This window comes from Agelaius phoeniceus, chromosome 14 (genome assembly GCF_051311805.1).
Source record: "Agelaius phoeniceus isolate bAgePho1 chromosome 14, bAgePho1.hap1, whole genome shotgun sequence".
In the NCBI taxonomy this organism is placed as follows: Eukaryota; Metazoa; Chordata; class Aves; order Passeriformes; family Icteridae; genus Agelaius; species Agelaius phoeniceus.
The window spans coordinates 5,679,702-5,701,394 of NC_135278.1; the positions used below are offsets into that span (position 1 = coordinate 5,679,702).

General features: G+C 55.0%; 1 protein-coding gene across 7 annotated transcripts; it reads left to right on the forward strand.

Annotated features, from left to right (window-relative positions):
• The first annotated feature begins 1,884 nt into the window (after positions 1 to 1,884).
• SLC7A3 (solute carrier family 7 member 3) lies at positions 1,885 to 21,279 on the forward strand. Of its 7 annotated transcripts, XM_077186171.1 has the most exons (15): positions 1,885 to 2,065; positions 2,159 to 2,259; positions 2,898 to 2,970; positions 3,187 to 3,258; positions 7,442 to 7,850; positions 8,011 to 8,169; positions 8,258 to 8,432; positions 8,519 to 8,631; positions 9,509 to 9,731; positions 9,909 to 10,048; positions 10,543 to 10,645; positions 10,931 to 11,142; positions 11,779 to 11,945; positions 12,209 to 12,317; positions 12,424 to 15,579. In XM_077186171.1, exons 5-15 carry the CDS (start codon positions 7,481 to 7,483, stop codon positions 12,555 to 12,557), a joined length of 1,905 nt encoding a protein of 634 aa, XP_077042286.1. In that variant the 5' UTR covers positions 1,885 to 2,065; positions 2,159 to 2,259; positions 2,898 to 2,970; positions 3,187 to 3,258; positions 7,442 to 7,480; the 3' UTR covers positions 12,558 to 15,579. The 7 variants fall into 7 exon arrangements, 6 of the variants coding, with proteins under 6 accessions (XP_077042286.1, XP_077042285.1, XP_077042288.1 ...); XM_077186170.1 differs by lacking the exon at positions 3,187 to 3,258; XM_077186173.1 differs by lacking the exons at positions 2,898 to 2,970; positions 3,187 to 3,258.
• The last annotated feature ends 414 nt before the right edge of the window (positions 21,280 to 21,693 follow it).

Below are 21,693 nucleotides of genomic sequence, written 5' to 3' on the forward strand. Positions count from 1 at the left end.
CTCAGCTTCTTCGAGGAGGAGTGTCGCGCCATCGCCGCCCGCCTGCGCCTCGGGGCGGCCGCGGAGCCCTCGCCGGGCCCGGGAGAGCTCAGCGGGCTGCAGCCCAAGCCCCCCGGACCCGCCACCTCCACGCCGCTGCCCTTACCGAGCCACGGGCGGCTCCCAAACTCGAGCGCGGGCGATTGCGAGGCCGCTGCTGCCCCTGGCCCGGCGCCAGTTCCGACCCCGGGGGAGCTCGGGTGCCTCCCGCAGCCCGCGGCCGGCGGCGCCCTCCCCGCTCGCACACCCGCTGTGTCCCGGCGGGCGCGGCGCGGCCCCGGGCAGCCCTCCGGCGGCGGCCCCGGCACCCCTGCCCGCTCCCCGGGCCGCGGCCGCGCCAGGCTCGCTCTGCCCCGCGCACGGGCCTCGCTGGGGCTGCAGCTCCCCGCGGCCGGCACAGGGCGCGGCGCCTGGGAAACGCGGCTCCTGCGGCCCCCAGGTAAGCGGGGTCACGGCGGGGAGCCCCGGCACGGCACCGCCCGCCCGGCCCTGCAGAACCCCCTCTCTCCCCCAGGGACCAGGCTGAAGCTGACGTCGCCTGCCAGGTCCAGGCTTCAACGTGCCGGCGGGGCTTCGCAGCAGGCACAGCCTTCCAGCCTTCCCAAACTCGTCCCCCGGGCCAGAGGGGTGAAAAGTAATTCTGCACCTGCCAGTTGCCTCGCGCGAAGCAGGGAAGCACGTAGGTTATGGTGCTGCACCTAGAAGGGAGAAGGGGAAGGGCTTGGGCTGCAGCCCAAAAAGGGGACAGGGCATGGGGAGTGGGGAGTCCATGGGAGCGGCACAGGTAGGAGCCTAGGAAATAGTCTTGTACCCCGAGGTGCGTGGTGTGTGTTAACTGCCACCAGTGTGGGCTGGCAGCCTGTTGAGTTTGAAGCCTTCACCCCGTGGTGTTGTGGGGTCACGGGGTTACTGGTGGCTGTGCTCCTAGGGCAGGCAACCTGGCTGAGCCCCAGCCTGCCTGAAGAAGGTGAAATGGAGCTGCTTGGGAATAGCGGCCTCTGTGTTTACTGTTCACTACAGCTGCTGCCAAGGTTGGGAGTTCTAAACAGCCCTCTTCAAAGCTTTCTACAGGAATTCCTACTGTGGCTTCCCGCTCCTCACTGAGGCCTCCGGAAAAAGTGATTTCGTCCAAGCATTTTTGCCTCAATAATGGTGAGTCTTGGCAGAAGCCTCAGAGGCTGCAGAGTCATGGGAGAGGGGCACTGCTGCCATGGGAAGAACATCCAGGTCTTGGCTGCAGGGTCAAAGCTCATCCTGGGGAATGGACTGGGGGGGGACTGCATGTGCTTGGGCTCACAGGAGGGGAGGTAAAGTGCAGAGCAAGCAAGGCTGGGTGAAGTACTTTCCCTCTTTTGCTGGAGAGGCATCCAGCAAAGAATCCAAACAAATCTGGTGCTTGAGGCTCATTCATAGGAGAGGGAGTGGCCATGGTCAGTCTCTTAGCAGGGGTTGATGCTCTTTATTTTCCTTTCTTGGGTCTCACTTCAGAATCAACTACAGAGGAGCTGGTGTGCAATAGGACCCGAGAGCTGCAGGAAAATGATGGGAGCAAAGAAAGGCTGGTTGCCTCAAGTATCGTCTTGGGAGCAGGTGAGCAGTATGGAGGTGTAGATTCTTGCCTTGTGTTGGGGGGAGTGTGGAGAAACATGGGCAGCTGCTTTTTGGGCAGTGCTGCTCCCCAGATAGGCCCTGTGACCAGGTGTGGCCCTGGCTGAGGGTGCTCCAGACTGTGCTGCAGGCAGGGGGTGCTGCCTGCCCAGGAACTGCAGCTGGGCTGCCCGCAGTGCTGAGCCCTGCAGAGGGAAGGGAGGCAAGGAGGCTGTCCCCGCTCTGCTGCGACAGCCCTGTCCCACCCTGCCCAGGCAGCTGCCTGCCCTCACTGTGAGAGCAGACTCCCAGCAGGAGCCCAGAGCCTCTGGGAGCCAGGCCATGCAGGAGCACTTTCTCCCAGCAGCAGCCGTACAGGCCAAGCCAGCAGCAGCTGTTGGGCTGGAGGTGCTGGGACACTTCTGGCTCTCTTGGACAGGTTCTGTCTTTCCCTGATCTGGAGCAGCTCTGTGGCCAGGTGGAAGAGGGGCTGAGGATGGCAGGTTTCTAGTGCTGACATCTCTCTTCACAGGTAGAAATGACCAGACATGGGAGTGTGTGGAGTCCTCTCTGTCCAGTGAGTTGGCCCCTGGCCTGACTTCAGGGTGTGAAGATGCAGTCCCTGCTGAGCAGGTAAGAGCCAGCTGTGTCCTGTCACCATGGAGCACTGTTCAGTCTCTGGCTTGGGCCAGCTATGCCAGAGATAGGAGATGATGAGGCCTGGACCTGCCAATTTCTGGCTGGCACTTGAGCTGTTTCAGCCTTTCTCTGGGGTTTACACAAGTCCATGGACATTTTTTGCCTGGCTTTACCAGCTCTCTGTGCTCAGGGGACTGCAGGCTTCTGTCCAGCTAGATTTTCTAAGGGCCTTTGGAAACACGCAAACTTCATGTGGCTTGTGTTGTCACTTTTACATGTCCTGACATGTAGGACATGGCCCCAGGATGGGCTGTGCAGAGCCTGCAAGATGAATCTCTAAGTTGGGAATCTCCTACCTGCAAAATAAGTTTGTGCATTTTCCAGCAGTTTTAGGGCTCTTCACTCTGTGGCTGCAGCCAGCCAAAGGCATTCTTGTTTCCCATGGGTGCTGGCAGATGCTCCCTACAGCAGCTCCTTTGCCAGGCACTGCTCCTGTGATGGATGTGCCTCAGGGGGCTGAGCTTGGAGTGTTGGATGGGCTGCAGTGCTCCTCCAGAGGATGGGCTGTGCTGTGGCTGTGTTGTGGGGGGGCTGCAACTCCCTGCATCACACTTGCACCCTGCTCTTGCCAGTCTGCAGGTGATCAGCTGTCCCAGGAACTGGAGCGTGTGAAGAAAGAGCTGGAACAAGTGAAGGGCGAGCTTGGTATGTGGAGCTGGCTGTTCTGAGGATTGCAGGACACCTGTAGTGCAGGTGACATCCCCTGTGCTTGTACCTGGAGCCCAGGGCCTGCAGCTCTGTGGGAGTGGGGCTGGATTCATGTTTGGGGGTAGAGCAGGATCTCAGTGCTGCCCCTAGAGAGTCTGGGTGTGAGGTATTTAGGATAGGCTGAGCACACACCTTCTTGCCTCCTGTCTGCAGCTGACAAGACTGCCCAGTGTGAAGCCTATCAGCAGACAATCTCCTCCTTGCAGGCTCAGCTCAGAGCAGCAGGTATGTTCCCTCACTGTGGTGAGCTCTCTCCTCTGGGCAGGTTGCAGGGATGCTCCAGTGGTCCCTTGAGGGCTGTGAGGTGGGAGGGATACAGCTCATGGCCTCTCCCAGGGGTCAGGTGCTGAGTGCCAGAAGCATTACTGCTTTGATGTTGCTTCCCAGGAATCTGTCAGAAAGATGCAGCAGTGCTTGACAGTGGTGACCTGGGGAGAGACTGACAGCTGGGACATGGGGACAGACAACAGCCATTGTTCAGCTGTGCGAGCCCCTGGGCCAGTGATATATGTGGAGCTCTTGAATTAATTAATTTTTTAACTCCTTGTATGTAAAATAAAGGTGTCTTTTGCAGTGGTGCTTGCTGTCTGCTTGGGTAGAGGCAGTGCCCTGGGCGAACAGGGCAGGTTTGTGCTTGGCTGTGGCTGGTTTTGCTTAGCCAGAGATTTAAGGTCTGTTACAAGAAGGAGCTGGGTGCTGGTGGATGGAGGTACAGTGTGGCTCTGGGGAAGCATTTCTGGACAAAACTGATGCTTCCAGGTGGGATGCTTGGATGTGTGGTGGTGGTAGGCAGCTGTATGGGCAGGTTTCTTCTTTAGACCACCTTCACATTGGATGTGGGAAAAGCCAATGCTGGCTGATGGCACATTAGACTTCTGCAGGCTTTGGCTATTTATTACTGCTTTATTGTCAGTGACTAGGGGCATGTGGTGGGAAGCAGCACTTGGGACTCAGTCCAGTCCCTCACTGTTCCTGCATGCTGGCCCTGCTCTGCTGCCTTCTCTCTGTGCTCGGTTGATGCAGGCGCCTTCTGCACTGCCTTGTGTCTGGGTGAGGCACTGGAGACTCTGGTGCTGGCAGTGCCCTGAGGTTGGGCTGGGAAGGCTGGCCTGTTCCTGCTCCTGTTATTTCTGGCTGGTGTTCCTGGCTGCCTTGGAATGCACATTCACAGGTAGCCCACACCCCTTCCCGGGGCACTGCCCTGGACTGTGTGCAGGGGTGGCTGCACAGGAAAGCTGTGTTGGCTCTCTCCCACCCCTGCTTGGCACTTGGTTGCTGGGGCAGCTCCAGTGCTGGCACAATCTGCAGCAGAGAGCCCTAACATGCTGTGTGTTCCATCTACACGCATGGTGAAGATAGTACCTGCACCAGGAAGTTAAGGGAGTTGACTCAAAAAAGTGCCCTGCTATTTGTAAACAGAGAGGAACTCGTGGGTGAATCTGGACTCAATGGTCCTTATGGGTCCCTTCCAATCTAAAATACTCTAATGTTTCATTTGTGGAAGGTGGTGGGGGCATCTGAGGACTGATGTGGATCTGTTTCTGCAGGGCTTCTGGCTCGCTTTATGGGCTGGAGCCATCTCCTACCTCCTTTGATGCTGGCTATGTGTGCTTTGCCACTATTTGCCTTCCTGCTGCTCCTGTTGAGACATGCACTTGGCTTGTTCCGTGCCTCTGCCTGCTCCCAGCCCTTGGCCTGTGCTGCTGGATCAGGGCCCTGGATGATGGGAGTGGGGAGCAGTAAGACTGGGAGGTGAGGATGGGACACTGGGAAGACATATGTGGAGCTGCACTTGAGGTTTGGGAACTGGAGACATACTCCGGTGTCCTGATGATGCTCCTTTCTGGAAACTGCCTCCCAAAGCCTGATGCTGCAAGAAGGTTTCTGGAAATAGGGAAATGTAATCTGCCCCCTTGCTATTCTGGATACGCAGTGCCTGCTCGTCTAGGACAGGGTGACCCTGCTTGGAGTCCTGCTGTGCCCGTGGTGCTGCCTGTCCTGGCTGAGGACCAGCACCATTCTTGGCGATGGTGCTGTCCAGGTCATTGCCTACAGCTGTCAGTCCTGGAATGAGTGGGAAGTGTCTTAGTAATGACCTTATTTCGTCATGGGGTCGGGGTGCTGAACTGCAGTTCCGCGATTCTGAGAAGCGGGGGCAGAGCACTACACAACTGTGTCACTTCCAGTTAGAAGCATGAGCTGGTGTTTCCATCACCGCGTACTCCAGGCGTTTCCCCCGCCCGGAGGATGCGGGGGAGGCACTGTCTAGCGCTCCCGCCTGCCCTGCCCTGCTCCCCTCCGCTCTGCAAGAGACTGACAAGCTTTTTGCCTCGCTAGCGGCAATGCCGGAGCAGGGCATTGCCGATGATGCCGGCGAGGGGCTGGCTTATCTCCCTGAGCTGCCGCTTTGAACGGGCGCTCACGACACGCCAGCCCTGGATTGCATCAGGCGCTGCCCGGTGACGGGGGGGGGCCAGCGAGACAGCATGGTGCTGGCCCCTGCCTCTCTCCTGGCTGCCGAACAGTTCTCCCAGGACTGGGTTTCCCATCCCTTAGTGCCTGTTGCTCCCAGAATGGGGAGAGTCCCCGCACAAGGCGCGGGCGGAGCTCCGCTCGCAGCCCCCGCAGCGCGCTGGCCTCGCCGCCTCGGCTCCCTGCGATCTGGCCGGGCCAGGCTCCGTTCTGATGGCACAGCTGGGCTCGGGGCACCCTGAGCTGCCCCCTCCGTGGCGTTTCCCGAGGGAGCAAGGTGCCTTGCCCTGGTCTCTTGCCCGCAGCAGCCGCATTCCCGCCGGCCGAGCCGTGCCTCGCCCCGGTGCCATTTGTCACGGGAATTTCTATTTTCGAAAACGAGCGCGGGAAGCGGGAGGCGGGTGGGGCTAGAAGGAAGGTCGGCTCTGCCCTGGCTCCCGCCCTCCTCTTTTATACCACTATCACGGCGGAACTCGTCACCCTCTGCTCTCGAGCGCGGCGCGAAACGGAACTGAGTTCACCTAAGGGGGGCCCACGGGGGCGAGCCGAGCCGAGCCGAGCTGAAGGTGAGCGTGGCGCCGCAGGTGAGTGTGGCGGGCGCTGCCGCCGGACCGGGAGCGGCTTGGCGCAACCGGTGCCGATCTTGCATCAGCTGCCGCCAGCCCACATGCGGCCCCTCCTTCCGCTCCTGCCGCGCTCGAATTCTGCCGTACCCGGGTTCCGCGGCAGGACAGAGCCTGACGGGCGCTCCTGGGGACGCAGATGCCCCCGCGGGGGCTGGGGCGGTGGTCCCGAGCTAACAGCTCCCCACACCTGCGCCAAGTCGCGGCGGGATGCGATAGTCGCTCCCTGGCTGCGGTAGGCACCGGGATGCAGCGGGAGGCTCCTGCTGCCGCCTGACCCATGCGGATCTCGAGTTCGGGTGCTGGAGGTACTTGGAACAATTGAGCAGCGCTGGGGAAGGCAGCTGGAGTTGTCCAGGTAGTGTTTGAGGAGGGTGCTGGTGCTGGGGGACTTGTTGCACTTGGGGTAAAGGCTGAATGTGACACGTGCCAGCTCGGGAGGAGGTTTATCAAGAAGCAGGATGGTTTGCTGGTTATGGGGAAACAGCCGAGTTGGTGGCTGCTGCTGTGATCCTGATAATCCTCTATGGAAATGGTCACAAAGTTATCCTTGTGTGCTTAGGCTGATACAGTAGTGTGGCATGCGGTCCTGGGCACGTGGATGGAGTGTTCTCACTTTGCCGATGAAGGGAGAAGCCACTGGTGGCTGGGTGGTTCGGTGCAGGCAGGAGTGCCAGCTGTGGCCATGGGCATTGGGAACCACTTTCCTTGCAGCTCCTCTGTGCTGGATGCCTGCTTCACAGGTTGCTCATCTTCTGAGCTTTTTGGGGATAGGTGGCTGCTGTGAGCAAGGGGAGTGGGGATGTCACACATTCGGGGTGATTACAGCCTGTAGAGCTTGCAGACTGCTTAGCAAGCACTGTTAGCAGGCAAGGAATTATGGAGGAATTGTCTCCGCATCATTGCTGCCCACATTCCAGGCTGGAGAAATGTACCGGCAGTCAAGTTTGGTCTGAAGGATCTCCAGACTGACAAGCCTGGGAAGCGGTGGGCAAGCTTTGGGACACGCCTATGAGTTCTATGGTTGAGACCACACAGGGCTTAAGCAATGAGCATTTCCCAGCATGGACTGACTGGGTTCATCCCTGACTCACTGTTGTGGGGAAGGGCTGTGCAGGCAGGGTGTGTGCAGCCCCACAGTGCCTTGGAGGGTGCCCCACCACTGTCTCTGGCCAACCAGTGTGGCAGGGGTGTGGTGCCAATGAGTGAGCTGGGAGCTGGGCTCCCGTGGGCATCATTGCCTTCCCTGCCCCTTGCAGTACCAGTCCTGCTGCCTGAAGGACACTGAGCTTCACATTTCCCTTTTCTTGCAGGGCTTTTCACCAGCTGAGCTTCACTGAGGAGAAGACAAGATGCTGAGGGAAAAAATGACCGTTTTTGGGAAGAAGCTGATCCGCCGGCGCATGGTGGACCTGAGCTCTGATGACACACATTTTGCTCGCTGCCTCTCCACAGTGGACCTCGTATCCCTGGGGGTGGGCAGCACCCTAGGGGCTGGTGTGTATGTGCTGGCCGGGGAGGTGGCCAAGGAGATGGCTGGTCCCTCCATCGTCCTCTCCTTCCTGGTGGCTGCTTTCTCATCGGTACTGGCTGGACTCTGCTATGCAGAGTTTGGGGCCCGTGTCCCCAAGGCTGGCTCTGCGTACCTCTACAGCTACGTTACCGTCGGCGAGATCTGGGCTTTTATAGCCGGGTGGAACCTCATTCTCTCCTATGTGATAGGTACGAGGCCAGGCAGGCTGTGTGGGGCTCCTTCCAGCGCCCTGCTGGCACCACGGGAGGCTTCTGGGGGCAGTGTGTGGGGTGGGATCAGCAGGGAGGTGGGTGGCTGGTGCCAGTCTGCCATGGGCTCAGACTAATGCACAGGTTTGCCATCAACCAGGTACGGCCAGTGTGGCTCGAGCCTGGAGTGCAACATTTGACAACATCATCGGCAACCACATCTCCACCTTCTTCACCACCAACATCCCAATGCATATGCCAGGAGTGCTGGCCGAGCATCCAGACTTCTTTGCTTTGATCCTGATTTTGCTGCTTACTGGTGGGTATGCAGGAGAGTGGCTCCATGGTACCATGGGTGATGGCACAGGAGCCTGCTGGGTCCTCACTCACCTCTTCTGTCCCCACAGTACTGCTGTCTTTTGGTGTCAGTGAATCTGCCCTGGTGAACAAAATCTTCACAGCGGTGAACCTGTTGGTGCTGAGCTTTGTCATCATTGCTGGCTTCATCAAGGGAAACATCAAGAACTGGCAGCTTTCAGAGAGCCATGTCAATTTGTCACTGCTAGACACACCGGATGACATGTAAGCAACTGGGATCTGCCATAGGGCAGGCACAGGCCCTGCTGTCCTTGCACCTCACGGCAGCTGCTCTCTTGCATTTCTTCCAGGAAAGAAGCTTTTGGCTCTGGTGGGTTTTTCCCCTTTGGACTGGAAGGGATGCTGACTGGTGCTGCCACCTGTTTCTATGCCTTCGTGGGCTTCGACTGCATTGCCACCACAGGTACTGCCTTGGGTGAGGGTGGCGTGGGCATTTCCCCTGCACAGCCAGCAGCTGGTTGGGAGCTGATGGGGAGGATGCTCCCACATGGTGTGGGAAAACAGCTGGTCTCACTGCTCCTGGGACGTTTCCCTGTGGAGTGTGTGTCTTCAGCTGGGCCAGACAAAAGGGCTCAGAGCCTGCCCTGCCCCAGGAAAAGTGGCTCATTACACCACATGATGGGAGCAGGGCTGCACCCTGCCTGCACAGCCAGCTCCCAGAGCAGCAGGGAGCCTTTTGACTGCTGAGCCGAGCCTGCCACAGTGCTGGGAATTGCTGGTGTCTCCTAGTTATTCCCAGCCTCAGGCAGCCTTTTTCCAAATGACTGGGTTCATGCAAAACTGCTGCTTCCTGGAGCACAGGCAGCTCTCTTAATTTCCTCTCATTACCCCAGAAATCTACTTAGTGGGTGGCTGGTACAGGCTGTTCTGCCTGACCTTGCCTGTGCCACCCTGCCTCCAGGGGCTGCCCAGCAGTCTCCTCCTTTCCTGCTGCTGAGCCCCTTGCTGGGAGCCTGGTGCAGCACACCTTTGCAAAGCCAAGCACACATTCAAGGAGGATCTCTATTCAACAGGCTCTGTAGGGAGTGGGAGCTGATGGTAGGGGGGAAGGGCTGGCATGGCCAAGGGCTGGCTGCAAGCCCAGGCTGCCAGGCAGCTCCATTCCTTCTGCCAGTGCAGCAGCAGCATGGCCAGGGACCCCTCCTTTTCGACAGCCCCTGCTTGCTGCTCCCCTGTCCTGTGCTGCCATGGAAAGTCCCTACTCTGGCTCATCCCCTGGGGGTACTGGTCCCATGCTGTGCAGTGGAGTGGGGCACATGTGGCCTCTTGTGTCTGCACAGGGGAAGAAGCCAGGAACCCACAGCGCTCGATTCCCATTGGCATCATTGTGTCCCTCCTCATCTGCTTTGTGGCTTATTTCGGGGTGTCTGCATCCCTGACTCTCATGGTGCCCTACTTCCTCCTGAACAAGAGCAGTCCTCTGCCTGAGGCTTTCAAGGAGGTTGGTTGGGAGCCCGCCCGCTACGCCGTTGCTGTTGGCTCGCTCTGTGCCCTCTCCACCAGGTAGGACTGCCATATTCCTGGCACTGCTTGGGGCACAGCACAGGGACCGACAGCATTAACCTGGCTGGGCTGGGGATTTGCTCTGTCCAGTTGCTGTCCTGCTCTTGGCACAGAGCTGGTCCCTTCCCGTTTTGGGTGGTAGATGTGGGCAGCTTGCCTAATCTCTCTCCACGACAGCTTGCTGGGCTCCATGTTTCCCATGCCCCGAGTGATCCATGCCATGGCAGAGGATGGGCTGCTCTTCAAGTTCCTCTCCCAGATCCACAGTGGCAGAAAGACCCCTCTGATGGCCACCTTTGTCTCGGGGTTCTTCGCAGGTAAGGCTCCTGGCCACATCCTCACACCCAGCCCTGCAGTGGTCTGTGGCGGTGTTTGCGGGTCCCCAGGATGAGGGAAGAGATGAGAATCTTGACTCCCTGTTTCCAAAGGCTGATTAATTATTTTATGATATATATTATATTAAAAGAAAATTATATACTAAAACTATACTAAAAGAATAGAGAGAAAAGAGACATCAGAAGGCTAGCAAGGAAAGGAATGAATAATAAAATTGTGTGACTGCTCACAGCCTTGACACAGCTGGCTGTCATTGGTCATCATGTAAAAACAATTCACATGAGACCAATCAAAGATGCACCTTTTGGTAAACCATCTCCAGACCACATTCCACATCCATCAGATAGTTATTGTTTACATTTCGCTTCTGAGGCCTCTCAGCTTCTCAGGAGAAAAATCCTAGCGAAAGGATTTTTCAGAAAATGTCTGTGACAGTGGTCTGGAGCTGTGCTCATGCTGCTTGTCCTCATTGCAGCGGTGTTTGCCCTCCTGCTTGACCTGAAGGACCTGGTGGACCTCATGTCGATCGGCACGCTGCTGGCCTACTCCCTGGTGGCGATGTGCGTGCTCATCCTCCGGTGCGTGACTCCTCGTGTTTGGCGGTGCCCAGGGTGGATGTTCCTCACACCATCCTGGGGGCTTGTAGCCACAGCTGTTTTCCAGGGGCATGATGCATCCTGGGGAAGTGTCAAGCCCCCAAGATGGAGGCTGCTGACCAGAGCCTGTGTGTGACTCTGGGCATATCCTTGGAGTGGCTGTCACGGGGCCACTGCCGGAGCAGCAGGGATGTGAAGGTGCTGCCCACTGTTCCCTTGGGCTAGGAAGTTCTTGGGCTCTGCTGCAAGCTTGTCTTACCTGCTCAGGTACCAGCCCAGGCAGCCGAACTCCCCGAAGGCCGTGGAAATGCTGGAGCTGAATGGGAACGAGGAGGAGAGAGTGATCATGAACCCAGCCATCAGTGCTGCCAGTGCCCAGCACAAAGAGACCTTGTCCCTGGCGACGCTCTTCAACCCGCCTGGGGACACCCCCACCGTGCTCTCAGGGCGCATTGTCTATGTCTGTGTCGCGGTCATTGGTGAGTCAGTGGGAACTGGCGGCTGGTGTCCCCTCCTGCCAGGGCCTGGAGTGTTTTGGCATGTCTCTGTAGAGCTGGGAAGGGATGGAGAGCAAGCCAGGCAGAGGAGAGGGGCCGGGTTGCCAGTCGCTGTTGGCAGTGCCAGAAGGTGCTGAGCCCTAAGCAAGGTGCCAAGTGCAGGGTACAGCTGTGGTTTGGGGTGCACAGGCATTGTTGGAGGACATGGGTGCTAAGCCAGGGATGTGCAGGTGGTCATGGGAGATCTCTGTGATGAGCCTGACCCACGCTGGCCACCAGCAAGGGCAGTTCCCAGCCCCTTGAGAGTGCTTGGGCTCAGCCAGCAGGGTTTGATCTATCAATGGCTCCATTGTACAGCCAGAGTGGGGTGGCTCAGCCAGGTCTGGGTGAGCGTCAGAGCTGGGCCCAAGCCCAGCCAAGAACAGGCTCCCTGCAGCTTGCTGGTCTGGGAAGTGCCTCCAGCAAAGCACTTTCCTAAGGCTTTGGGGCGGGTGTTAGAGGCAGTGCGTGCTGGACCTGATCAAGAGAAGTGGGTGCCTCAGCAGAGCTGTGGGTGAGGCTCAGGGCCCCAGGGAGGCCATGTGCCATACAGTCCCCTGACAACCCCCTCTCTTGCAGCTGCACTGATCACAGTCATCTGCGTGGTCCTGACCCTCAGTGTGGATGCACTGGAGGATGCCAATGTGGGCTCTGTTGTGCTTCTGGTGCTGCTCCTCGTGGCCCTGCTCATTTTCACCATCATCATTTGGAGGCAGCCGCAGAGCAATGCACGATTAAACTTCAAAGTGAGTGCAGCCCCCTGCATCTTGGTGTCTGCATCCCCTGGACTCCATCAGGATCTGGGCATTGCAGGTTCTGCCAGGGCTTGCTGCCAGGCAGTCACCAGGAAAGCCCTAAAAAGTGTCTCTGAGGAGCAGGCCTCAGTGTGGAGGTGCCTGGGTGCTCTGGGCTGTGGCAGGGAGGGGGTCCTTCCACTGGCCAGTAGCATCCTTGAGCCCAGCCTGGTCCCTCAAGGCACAGCTGACACAGCACTTCTTGTCCCTTGCAGGTACCTTTCCTGCCACTGGTGCCAATCCTCAGCACCTTCATTAACATCCTGCTGATGGTCCAGCTGAGTGCGGGCACCTGGGTGCGGTTTGCTGTCTGCATGGTTGTGGGTAGGTGTCCTGTGCTGGGCAGTGCAGTGCCCATGGGTCTCCCCTGGGGGTCTGTTAGTGCTGCCAACCCACCATTGCACATTTCATTATGTAAACTGTCCTGCAGGTTTCATTATTTACTTCACCTATGGGATTTGGAACAGCGTGGAAGAGAAAAATTCGGAAACAGCCCGTGCCACAGCAGAAAAACCTCTGCACCATCCTGGGCTGGACCTCAGCCCTGGGGCTGCTGCAGTCTGAGGGCCTGGGGACCAGTGCTTCATGGACCTCTTTGCCACTTTGGGACAAGATCATGATCCAGACAGTCCATCCATCCGCTCTCCTGCAGAGACTGAGTCCCAGAGTGAAGTACTAAGGTCTGAACAAAAGGTCCTGAGTCAAAGCTGACCTAGGATGAACATCCCAACTGAATGTTGTATGTTTCCACTCATTAACAAAGTATTGTTACATGTACTTACTTATTGGCAAAACACGGTCACCTTTCTGTATCTAGAAACAGCCTAAGGCCACATCTGGCCTAACTAGGGGGTATAGGATCAAAGACAACTCCCTTGGATCCTCCTTGAGCCCTGGCCAGGCTCTGGGAGGAAGCTGACAGGAAAATGAAATTAGAAATGATGTCAGCTGGTTTGTTTAGCAGTGTAAACCCCGGGCCACTGTCACAGCAAAGTGGGGGAGCCTCGTGGCCTGCAGAGGAGGAGGCACTGCAGGAGTTCCCAGCTCCTGGCGTGGCTCTCCAGCCCTTGGCTGTGACACTTCCCCCCAGAGCTGATGTCTCTTGGGCTTGGATGATGTGTGATGGATATTCCATAATCACTGTAGGCATTCTTTCCTAGCAATGATTAGCATTGCTCAGCTTGTCCCTTTGCAACTCTTTGCTCATGGTTAGGTGCCTTGCTTAGCTTATCCTTTTGTGATTCTTTGCAGTTTTCCATCATAGTAAATGCCACTGTTCCTTCAGTTGGTGTCTGTGTCTCTGACCCTACTCACTAGCAAAACAAAATCAGCGTAGTCAGCAGGGTCAGAACAAACTGTTGCTTTTAAAATCTAAATTAAAGTAACCAGTCCTGTATGAAATTCCCAGATGGGAAGAACTTCCATATAGTTCACTGGTCCTCAGGTGGGCTAAGGTTGGAGGACCATGTGAGCAATGGGGAAGTCAGTTAAAAGAAGCTGAACTGTTGGATGTATTGAAATGCATCCAAAAATCACATACTGAAAAAGGAAAAGAACTTGTGGATTCAGAAAGGCAAGGATGGATTTTGTTAACAGTATATCAAACAAACAAAACACCAACAAAAGGAACAGTTGTTGAAATGCTCTAACATGAACCAACAGATGTGAGTTGCAGAATCAAATTGTAATGCTAAAATGCCAAATTAAGCTGCTTGCTGACAAGATGGATTTACCAGACTTGCTGAGAAGGCTGCAGTTAGAGTAGCTCAGTATAAGGAAAGGAGGGGGCAAGTGAAGCACAAGAAAATGCATGCAGTGATTGCAGAGGCAGGTGTGCAGTGGGATCCTGATAAATGGAATGGAGATATTTGGGCTGCTGTGGATTCTGATGAGGTTGGTTCCCGAGATGACTGTGTAGATGTGATACCAGCATGGAGACAAATGGTAGAATTAGATGCTAATGATCAGGAGGGATACTCATAGAGGATTATACTCAGCATAATTTAAATATTTGAGCAGTTTAGGAAAAAACAGGGGAACATCTTTTCTCTTGGGTGGTGTGCTTGCATGACCAGGGAGCATCAGGGATAACCCTAGACTCAGGGGACTCTAAGAAGTTTTTAGATTGAGTTTGGATTCTTTTGTGCAGGATGCATTTTGGAATAACATTTACAATACTAATTTGTTAGCTTTGGCTGCTTTGGATGTAATACTAAATACCCTACAGCAAATTATTGGCCAGGATCTGAAAAAGTCAGTGGTACACTTTGTGAGATTGTATACAATGAGATACAACAGAATCTCTTGTGATTTTCTATTTGTAGATAATGTTACTGAAGATATATTAATCTTCAGTAATGTTACTGAAGATATATTAGTCACTCCAATATTTGTACCTGTAACTTTATTGCAGTGTTAGGCTTTTAGTTATTTATTTTTTTTCTATTTTTTAAATGAAGATTTTTAGTTTTTTACTTCCTGTTATATCCTGTCAATTTTTGGAACCTAACTATACCCTGATTGATGACTTGCAGCCTACTCCCATTGGTATGAACTGGTCAAGGTTCTGTTCCAACACACAGACCTGAGGCTTGCTGAAACAAGCCCAGGAGAATGGATAAAAGGCTTTGATTACTGTCCATCATGTGATGGAGAATATGGATGGTGGGACATTCTTTTTGGATGGGTGCCTACAGCTACCAGAATTTTCAACTGAGTGCTTCACCCTGGTGTTGTTTTATTGATGCTAATCCTTTTGCTTTTTGTTGTGATAATTGCATTGTATATGTTAAGGTTTGGATGGTCATGAAACAATTACCTTACCAACTACCTCCACTGATACTAGACAATCCATGTGGTACCAAAGCATGAAATGCTCTCAAGCTCTATTTGGATATTGTGAAGCTTGAGTGATTATAGTCACAGGGTGTATTGTGTAGGACAATGACTGGGAACTCTGTGGACAGCTAACTGGGGGTACAATTAGAGGAAACTGAGGACTTAGGACAGTTTGGAAATCGTAGGGTATATATATTCCTTAATTTGGTGTCTGTGTCTCCGACCCTACCTACTGGCAAAACAGAGTCAGGACTGCAGAGCTGGGTCGTTTGCTGCCTCTTCCCCTCACAGGGAAGTCTGGGTGGGAGTGCTGGTGGCCCAGGGCTGGTCTCTACCCTCCTCCAGTCCCACAGAGGGGCAGTGACACCAGCACAGCCCCCTGGCCATGAAAATTGCTTTCTCTGTGCACGGGAGGCCCCACGTGATGGTGCAGCTGTATTCATTCCATCTGCCACGTAGCTGTGTTCACCACCTCCTCCCTGCCTTCCAGGTGCCAGATGTGTACCTGGCAGCCATGGCTGGAGCTCTGCAGGAAGGCTTACTGCAACTTGTTCTGGTACTCACAGTACTCTGGAACTCACTGCTAGCAAACTGGTACTGCCCTGACCATGCTGTTTGATGTAAATGTCTTGCTCAAGTGTCAGTGAGATGTCCTCAGTGTAGTTGTACTTGTGTCCAACCTCGTCTGCCTTTCTATAATTTTAGGGTGAATTTTTAAATCTATTAAATTAAATGTTTTTAAGTGCTTCTTCCTGTTAGTCTTGCTGTTAATGGCCTGGAGTCATGGGCTCCTTGGCAGGACCCTACCTGCCACTGGGCTGGGTGCCAGTGCAGAACAGTGCTGGGTGACATCCCTGCCCAAACCCTGCCCAAACCCTGCCAGCTGGAGCCACCAGTGCTCACTGTGAGCCAGGAGCTGTGAAGCAGTGCTTCAAACCAGCTCCAGACACTGCTGCTGGTACCTGGGGGGGCAGGAGAGCAGCCTGCCATGGTCCTGCCTTTCAGGCCATTGTGACACCAAGTTCCAGAGCAGTGGATACAGTAAAGGCCTTGGAAATAATCCCTCCTGGAGGTGCCAACAATGGCCTGCAGAGGAAGCCTGACTAGAAGCTGGGCTGCATCCATGAGAGAAGATGATTTTCCAGATTTTGTTCTGGTCTAAATCAGATCTGACATAAGTATCCAAAACAAACCTAATTTAAGGCAGATGGACTGTGCTTGGTTTTGGCATCTCTCGCTGTTCATTGGCAGTGGTGCAAGGTCACTGCACGGTCAGTGCTGAGGTACCTGCACCATCAGCTCTGCTTGGCCCCTGTGCTGGAGCTGGGAGCCCTCTCCCAGGGCTGTCCCTGCAGCAGAAGGGGCTGTGGCTCCTGCTCTGGCCCCAGCACAGGCACTCACTGTCCCAGTGTCCCAGGCTGCTGTCCCTGCCAGAGCCTCAGGCTCCAGCCCCCAGGCACAGGTGACTCTGTGGGTGCTGCCAGCCCTCCTAGTCAGGCTGGTGCCTCAGTGTGCCATGCTGGCTTCACCACCCCACCTCGTGGGTATCTTCTGGCCAGAGGCAGCACAGGGCCCCTGCTGAGCCCTGAGCCTGCCCTGTGCTCATTCACCCAGTTTTGGGTGCTGCTACCCAAGGCTAGAGGGCAATGGGCCTGTGATACAGCTGCAGCTGTCACCCCCTGCCTTGGCACTGCACAGCCCCCGTGCCTTTGTTTGTGTCTGTGTCCCATGCATGTGCACATCCCTGCCCACGTGCCCATGGGCACATCCCTGCCTGGTTACAGGCCATCCCACTGAGCTCTGCCATCCCAGCCTGGGCATCCACTGGGACTGGCAGAGTTCAGGGCATGGAGCAGGATTCTGGAAGCTCTGGACAGCTCCCACCATGGCAGCTCAGCAGGGAAAGCTTTGGGGAGTCAGTGCCACTGCGCCATGGCTACAGCAGCCCTGTTCCCCCCCAGGCTCTGGGCCAGGCTCCTGTCCTTGGCCACCAGCCTGTGGGGGCTGCCCCAGCTCTGCACCCACTCTGGGGGTCCCTGCCTCCCTCTCTGTGCAGGGCTAGCAGGGCTGCCAGGGATGGCACCACATCCTCTGCTGGGCAGCACCTCTGCCTTTCCCAGGCCGTGCTGGGGTTACTGCCCATCTCAGCACAGCAACAGCCAGAACAGCACTCAGAGCCTCCGTGTGTGTCTGCACAAACCCTCGGGGTCACTGCTGTACCTGCTGCCCCAGCAGCGTGCTCTGATAGCAGCCCAGCTCCATCCCACAGAGCCTGGGAGGAAAGCATGTTCCTGGGGAAGCCTGACAGGGGCTGGGGGCTGGAGGGTGCCTTTCCCCTCCGCTACCAGCCTGGGAGGGGCCCTTTTGTGGTTTGGGAGAATCAGCAAAAAGCAGAGCTTGGCTTTGCAGTTGGGAGGGCTGTGATGACCCACCCTTCTGGGGAAAGAAAGAAGGAAGGAACCACCCCCAACACAGCTGCATGTGGTTTGCCCTGGCAGTTGGGTCATTTCCTCCCCAGGCTTGATTTGTGATTTCCTCGTTGCCATTCCCCCCTGGATTGAAAGGGGAGCAGGAGGGCTGCTGAGTCCCACTGTGTCTGGCCCAAGCCATGCTGAGCAGGCAGGTGGCTGGGGAGGCTCCTGTGGCCACTGGCTGGTGACAGTGTGCTCTGGGGTCATGCCAGGGATGCAGTGCTGCTGGCTTGGGCTGTTGGGGTGACTGCCAGCCTCCCTCCCCATCTGGCTTCACCACACCCCATGGCATTCATAACTTCATATCTTATCTGGACAACTTCATATCCAGCTGGTTTTGGGGGACATGGGGCTTTCCTGGTGGATCCTTCAGAGCAGCTCTCTGCACACCGGATGCCTGCCACCTCCAGGGGGGTACCAAGAGGCCATGAGCGTGGCCATACAGGCTGGGGGCAGGATGGAGATGGGGGGCTGTGCTGCTGAGCCTCTGGAGGCAGAGCTGCAGCTGCAGAGCCTGCCCCTGTCCCTGCACTGCTCCCTGGCCAGAGCAGGCCCTGGCAGGCAGGGATGTAGCAGCAGATTAAATTTTGATCCGCTTGGGAATTAAAATAGGCTGGCAAATCTGCTCTGCTCTGTGACACCAAATGCTTCAATGTGAGGAGTTAATGTGCCATCTTCTTCCCTGTAAATCTGAGCACTGTCAGATCCCCTTCCCTGCTGGTGGGGCAGAGCTGCAGTGGCTGCTGAGTGGGATGAATCCAGCAGCAGGGCCTGAGTCCTGGAATCTAGGGAATTGATACAGGCAGATGGGGTCACTGGTGTAACACAGCAAACTGGGATCAGCTCCTGACATTTCTTGCAGCAGAACTGGGTTGTGCTGCCTCGCAGTCCAGAAGGGCTCCAGGAAATCAAAGTCGGTGATGGGGGAGATTCTTATCACTCCTTTCTCACCTGGCTCCAGGCAGGGCCCAACCCTTCTGTTCTCTGTGGTGAGCTTAAGCACACATGACCCAGTCAGTAGCTGTGAGGAGCCTGTGTGCATCCAGTAATCCTCTTGCCCTGAGCTGTGCCAGGTGGCCAGCTCTCTATAAACACACAGGCTCAGTGCCCGCCTCTCTTTGCCTTTGCAGGCCTGGCATGATGAGCTGCTGCCACATGGCTTCTCTTCCCTTGTTCTCCTTTCCTCCCAGTGCTGCAGCTGCTGCCCTGGTTCCTGCTCTTGTCCCCCAGTCCTCACTGCACTTAGGCAAAGGGTGGCTCCTCTCACAGCCTGTGCTGGAGCTGCCAGCATGCTGTGATGATGCCTGCACCCAGCAGGATGTCACCCTGGAGCTTCAGAGCAGTCTCCCTCATGAGACAGCCGTACCCCCATGGCACCCACACCTCACTGAGGTGGAAGTGAGCCTGTGAGTGAGTGAGTGAGTGAGTGGTGCAGGGAGGAGATGGCAGAGGCAGCATGGGCAGTGCAAGTGGCACATTTATGGTGCAAATGGGTAATTTTCCATCAGTGTGGCCACTTCCTGATGAACAACCCCTTCTCTGCCACTATCAGGATCACCAAAGGCTGCATAGGTGTGCTGGTTTCCCAACCTCATACACAGAAAGAGATTTCTTTGCTAATCATAGAGTTTGAAAGCTGTTACATCCTCCTGTCCTCCTTAAGCTTTCCCATTTTCCTGCTGTGTTTATCCAAACAATTATTCCATCTCTAATTCATATTCTCCACACAGGACCTCACACTGATGGTGCTTTGCAAGGCTGGAGGGAAGACTGCTCTTATTTTTCCATTTTTATGCCAATGTCCTGTTCCATTTCACTGCATCTCAGGGCAGCCTGCACCTTGGCCTGGTCAATCCTGACATTTTTTAAACCTGCTGAAGGATAAACATGCAGTTCCTTTAAGACCTGTGACAGCTGTACAGGCACAGCCACCTGACTTGCAAAACAAACAGATAGGAGACATTTTGACAAACTAAATGTAACACCCCTCCCAGCTCAGTTATCAAGTCTCTGGGGTAATGTGAGTGTTAAACTAATTTAACTGCCTGGTCTGCACATAGGTGTGCAACAGTTTCTATCATCCTGGACAAGATAATGCATGAAAAATCATGACACGTTACTGGGCAGGGAGCAGCTGCTATTGTTTACATAATACAAACCAAATTTACAGACAGAATTTAACTTGTTCAATGGAATTACCTGCCCTGAGGAACCTACCTGAGAGGTTCTTGGGGACAGATCAAAAAGGGTTTAGATCTCATCTTGTTTGGACAGAAGAACAGGCTAGAGAGTGCTAGCCATGCTCATCTTAAAATGGGAAGAAATGCAGGGAAGGGAGTTCTTGGTTCCCTCCTCTCTTTAGTGATCACTGAGCATTTGTTATGTTTTACAGGCTACTCCAATTGTGGGACAGGTGACAGAACAGGGAAAACTCTCCTGAATTTTCTCAAGCTGCTGATATGAAACGTATGGACTGGTCTGATTGAGAGCATAAGCAACTTGTTTTTGACATCAGCCCTGAGCTACTGCACAGCAGGAGAGGAAAAGCCAGCAAGACAGAAGTGCAAAGAACCATGGTGAGACTCGTGCACCCTCCTAGAGTCCATCTCTGTGTTTGCAAGTGACAGCAGCTTTACAACACCAAGAGATGTGTCCCCCACCCAGTTTGTGTCACAGAGAAAGTGGTTCTGACACACAAACTGCAATTGCTGCAGGATTCAATGTTGGAGTGGCTGGATACCAGGTGCCCACTAAGCCACTTGTGTCACTTTCCCCCCTTAGGGGTGTCCCTACCCATGGCAAAGTGCTTGGAACTAGCTGGTCTTTAAGGTCCCTTCCAACCCAACCCACTCTGTGATTCTGTGATTTGTCCAGGTTACTCCATGGAGAGGGCTCACAAGCTAACAATAACCTGAACATGCACTTTCCCCAAAGCCCAGGAAACCTGGTGTCTCCTCCCTGCTGGCTGATGGAGACACAGTTGGTATCTTGATTACATCCATAGGCATGTGGTGACATCCCTGATTTTGTTCCCAAGAGCTGAATAGCTCTTGGGCTTCCCTACCTTCCTGCTGACTTTGGGCCCTGTTATGCCAGCATCAGAGCAGCCAGTAAGGACTCCACAGGGCTGTAATCTTTCCACATGTCTCAAAGTTCTGATGAGGGCAGACTGGGTGGTTTCTGCTTCTTGTCTGAATTCCCTCACTCCTTCCTGCATTTTCTTTTCTCAAGGACCAACGTCTTGATGGATCCCTTCTTCTTCCTCCTCCCCTAATAACTGGTGACATAGACCCATTGACTTCCATGTCCACTGGGTTTTTTCCACAACTGGGGCAACAGCAGTTCTTGTTTGGGCCCCTATCACCTCAGATGGAGTTTGTCCCCAGTCTCAATCAGGTTACTCTCAGAGGTGGCTGGGGTCCCTGAGTTAACCACAGCCCTCTGACAGCCCTGAACTGGGCTTTGCAGGCACATGCCAAGCCCCAGCACAGTGCCAGAAGCTGCTGGTTTTCACTGGGCTAGGCACCTTCTGTCAGTTGGCACGTCACTTTGCCAGGGTTACTTGCCTGTTCAGGTGTAGTCCCAGGCTATGGGAGGTGATAACTAGCCCAGGCATTTGCCCAAATCCTTCCACACACTCTGCCACCCACGGACCAGCTGCCTCAGGGCACATTTCAGTATTGACTCACCCAAAAATTGTCTTATACCAGGATGACACCAGATTACACAGACCCCATGATATGCCAACCATGTTAATTAGTAGCATTAAATATCTCACATAAGGCTGAGCAGGAACAATAAAGCCACCCACACCAGGTGGGAGTGGGAAATGGATCCTCTCCACAAGGCAGCTCCCCCAGCAGAGCAAGGCCATCAGTGCCAGGGCAAAGCACAGAGCCATGGTTTGTACTAACATGTTCCCAAAGCCCAGCAAAGTAAAGAGATAAGAAATGCAACCAGCAAACACTGTGGCCCAACAGGAGCTGCCTACTTAGTAACTACTATGGCTAAAGCACACTTAGCACAGAACAGCCATTGCCTCAGCCCCCACCCTGGGCACCAAACTGTGGTGGGCTGACCCTGCCTGGACACCAGGTACCCACCAAGCTGCTCTCTCACTCCCCTCCTCACTGGGAGGAAGGCAGGGAGAAAGGAAGATGGGAATGGAATTTGTGGGCCAAGATAAAGGCAGTTTAATAAAGCAAAAGCAAGGCTGCATGTGGGAGCAAAGGAAAACTAAATATTTATTGTCTACTTTTGACCAGCAGGAGATGTCCGGCCACTTCCTGGGAAGCACAACTTCAGTACACAGAGCAGCTGCTCCAGAGGACAGATGTTTTAGTAAGGAATGCCCCCCATCTCCCTTCTCTTAGCTATTACTGCTGAGGAGA

What these genes read in the sequence shown, in the direction of transcription:
- SLC7A3 (XM_077186171.1), top strand. Translation starts at nt 7,481, where the DNA reads ATGCTGAGGGAAAAAATGACCGTTTTTGGGAAGAAGCTGATCCGCCGG. An exon ending in CTAGACACACCGGATGACAT is followed by an intron (nt 8,433 to 8,518) that starts GTAAGCAACTGG and finishes CATTTCTTCCAG; the next exon opens with GAAAGAAGCTTTTGGCTCTG. An exon ending in ATGTGCGTGCTCATCCTCCG is followed by an intron (nt 10,646 to 10,930) that starts GTGCGTGACTCC and finishes TTACCTGCTCAG; the next exon opens with GTACCAGCCCAGGCAGCCGA.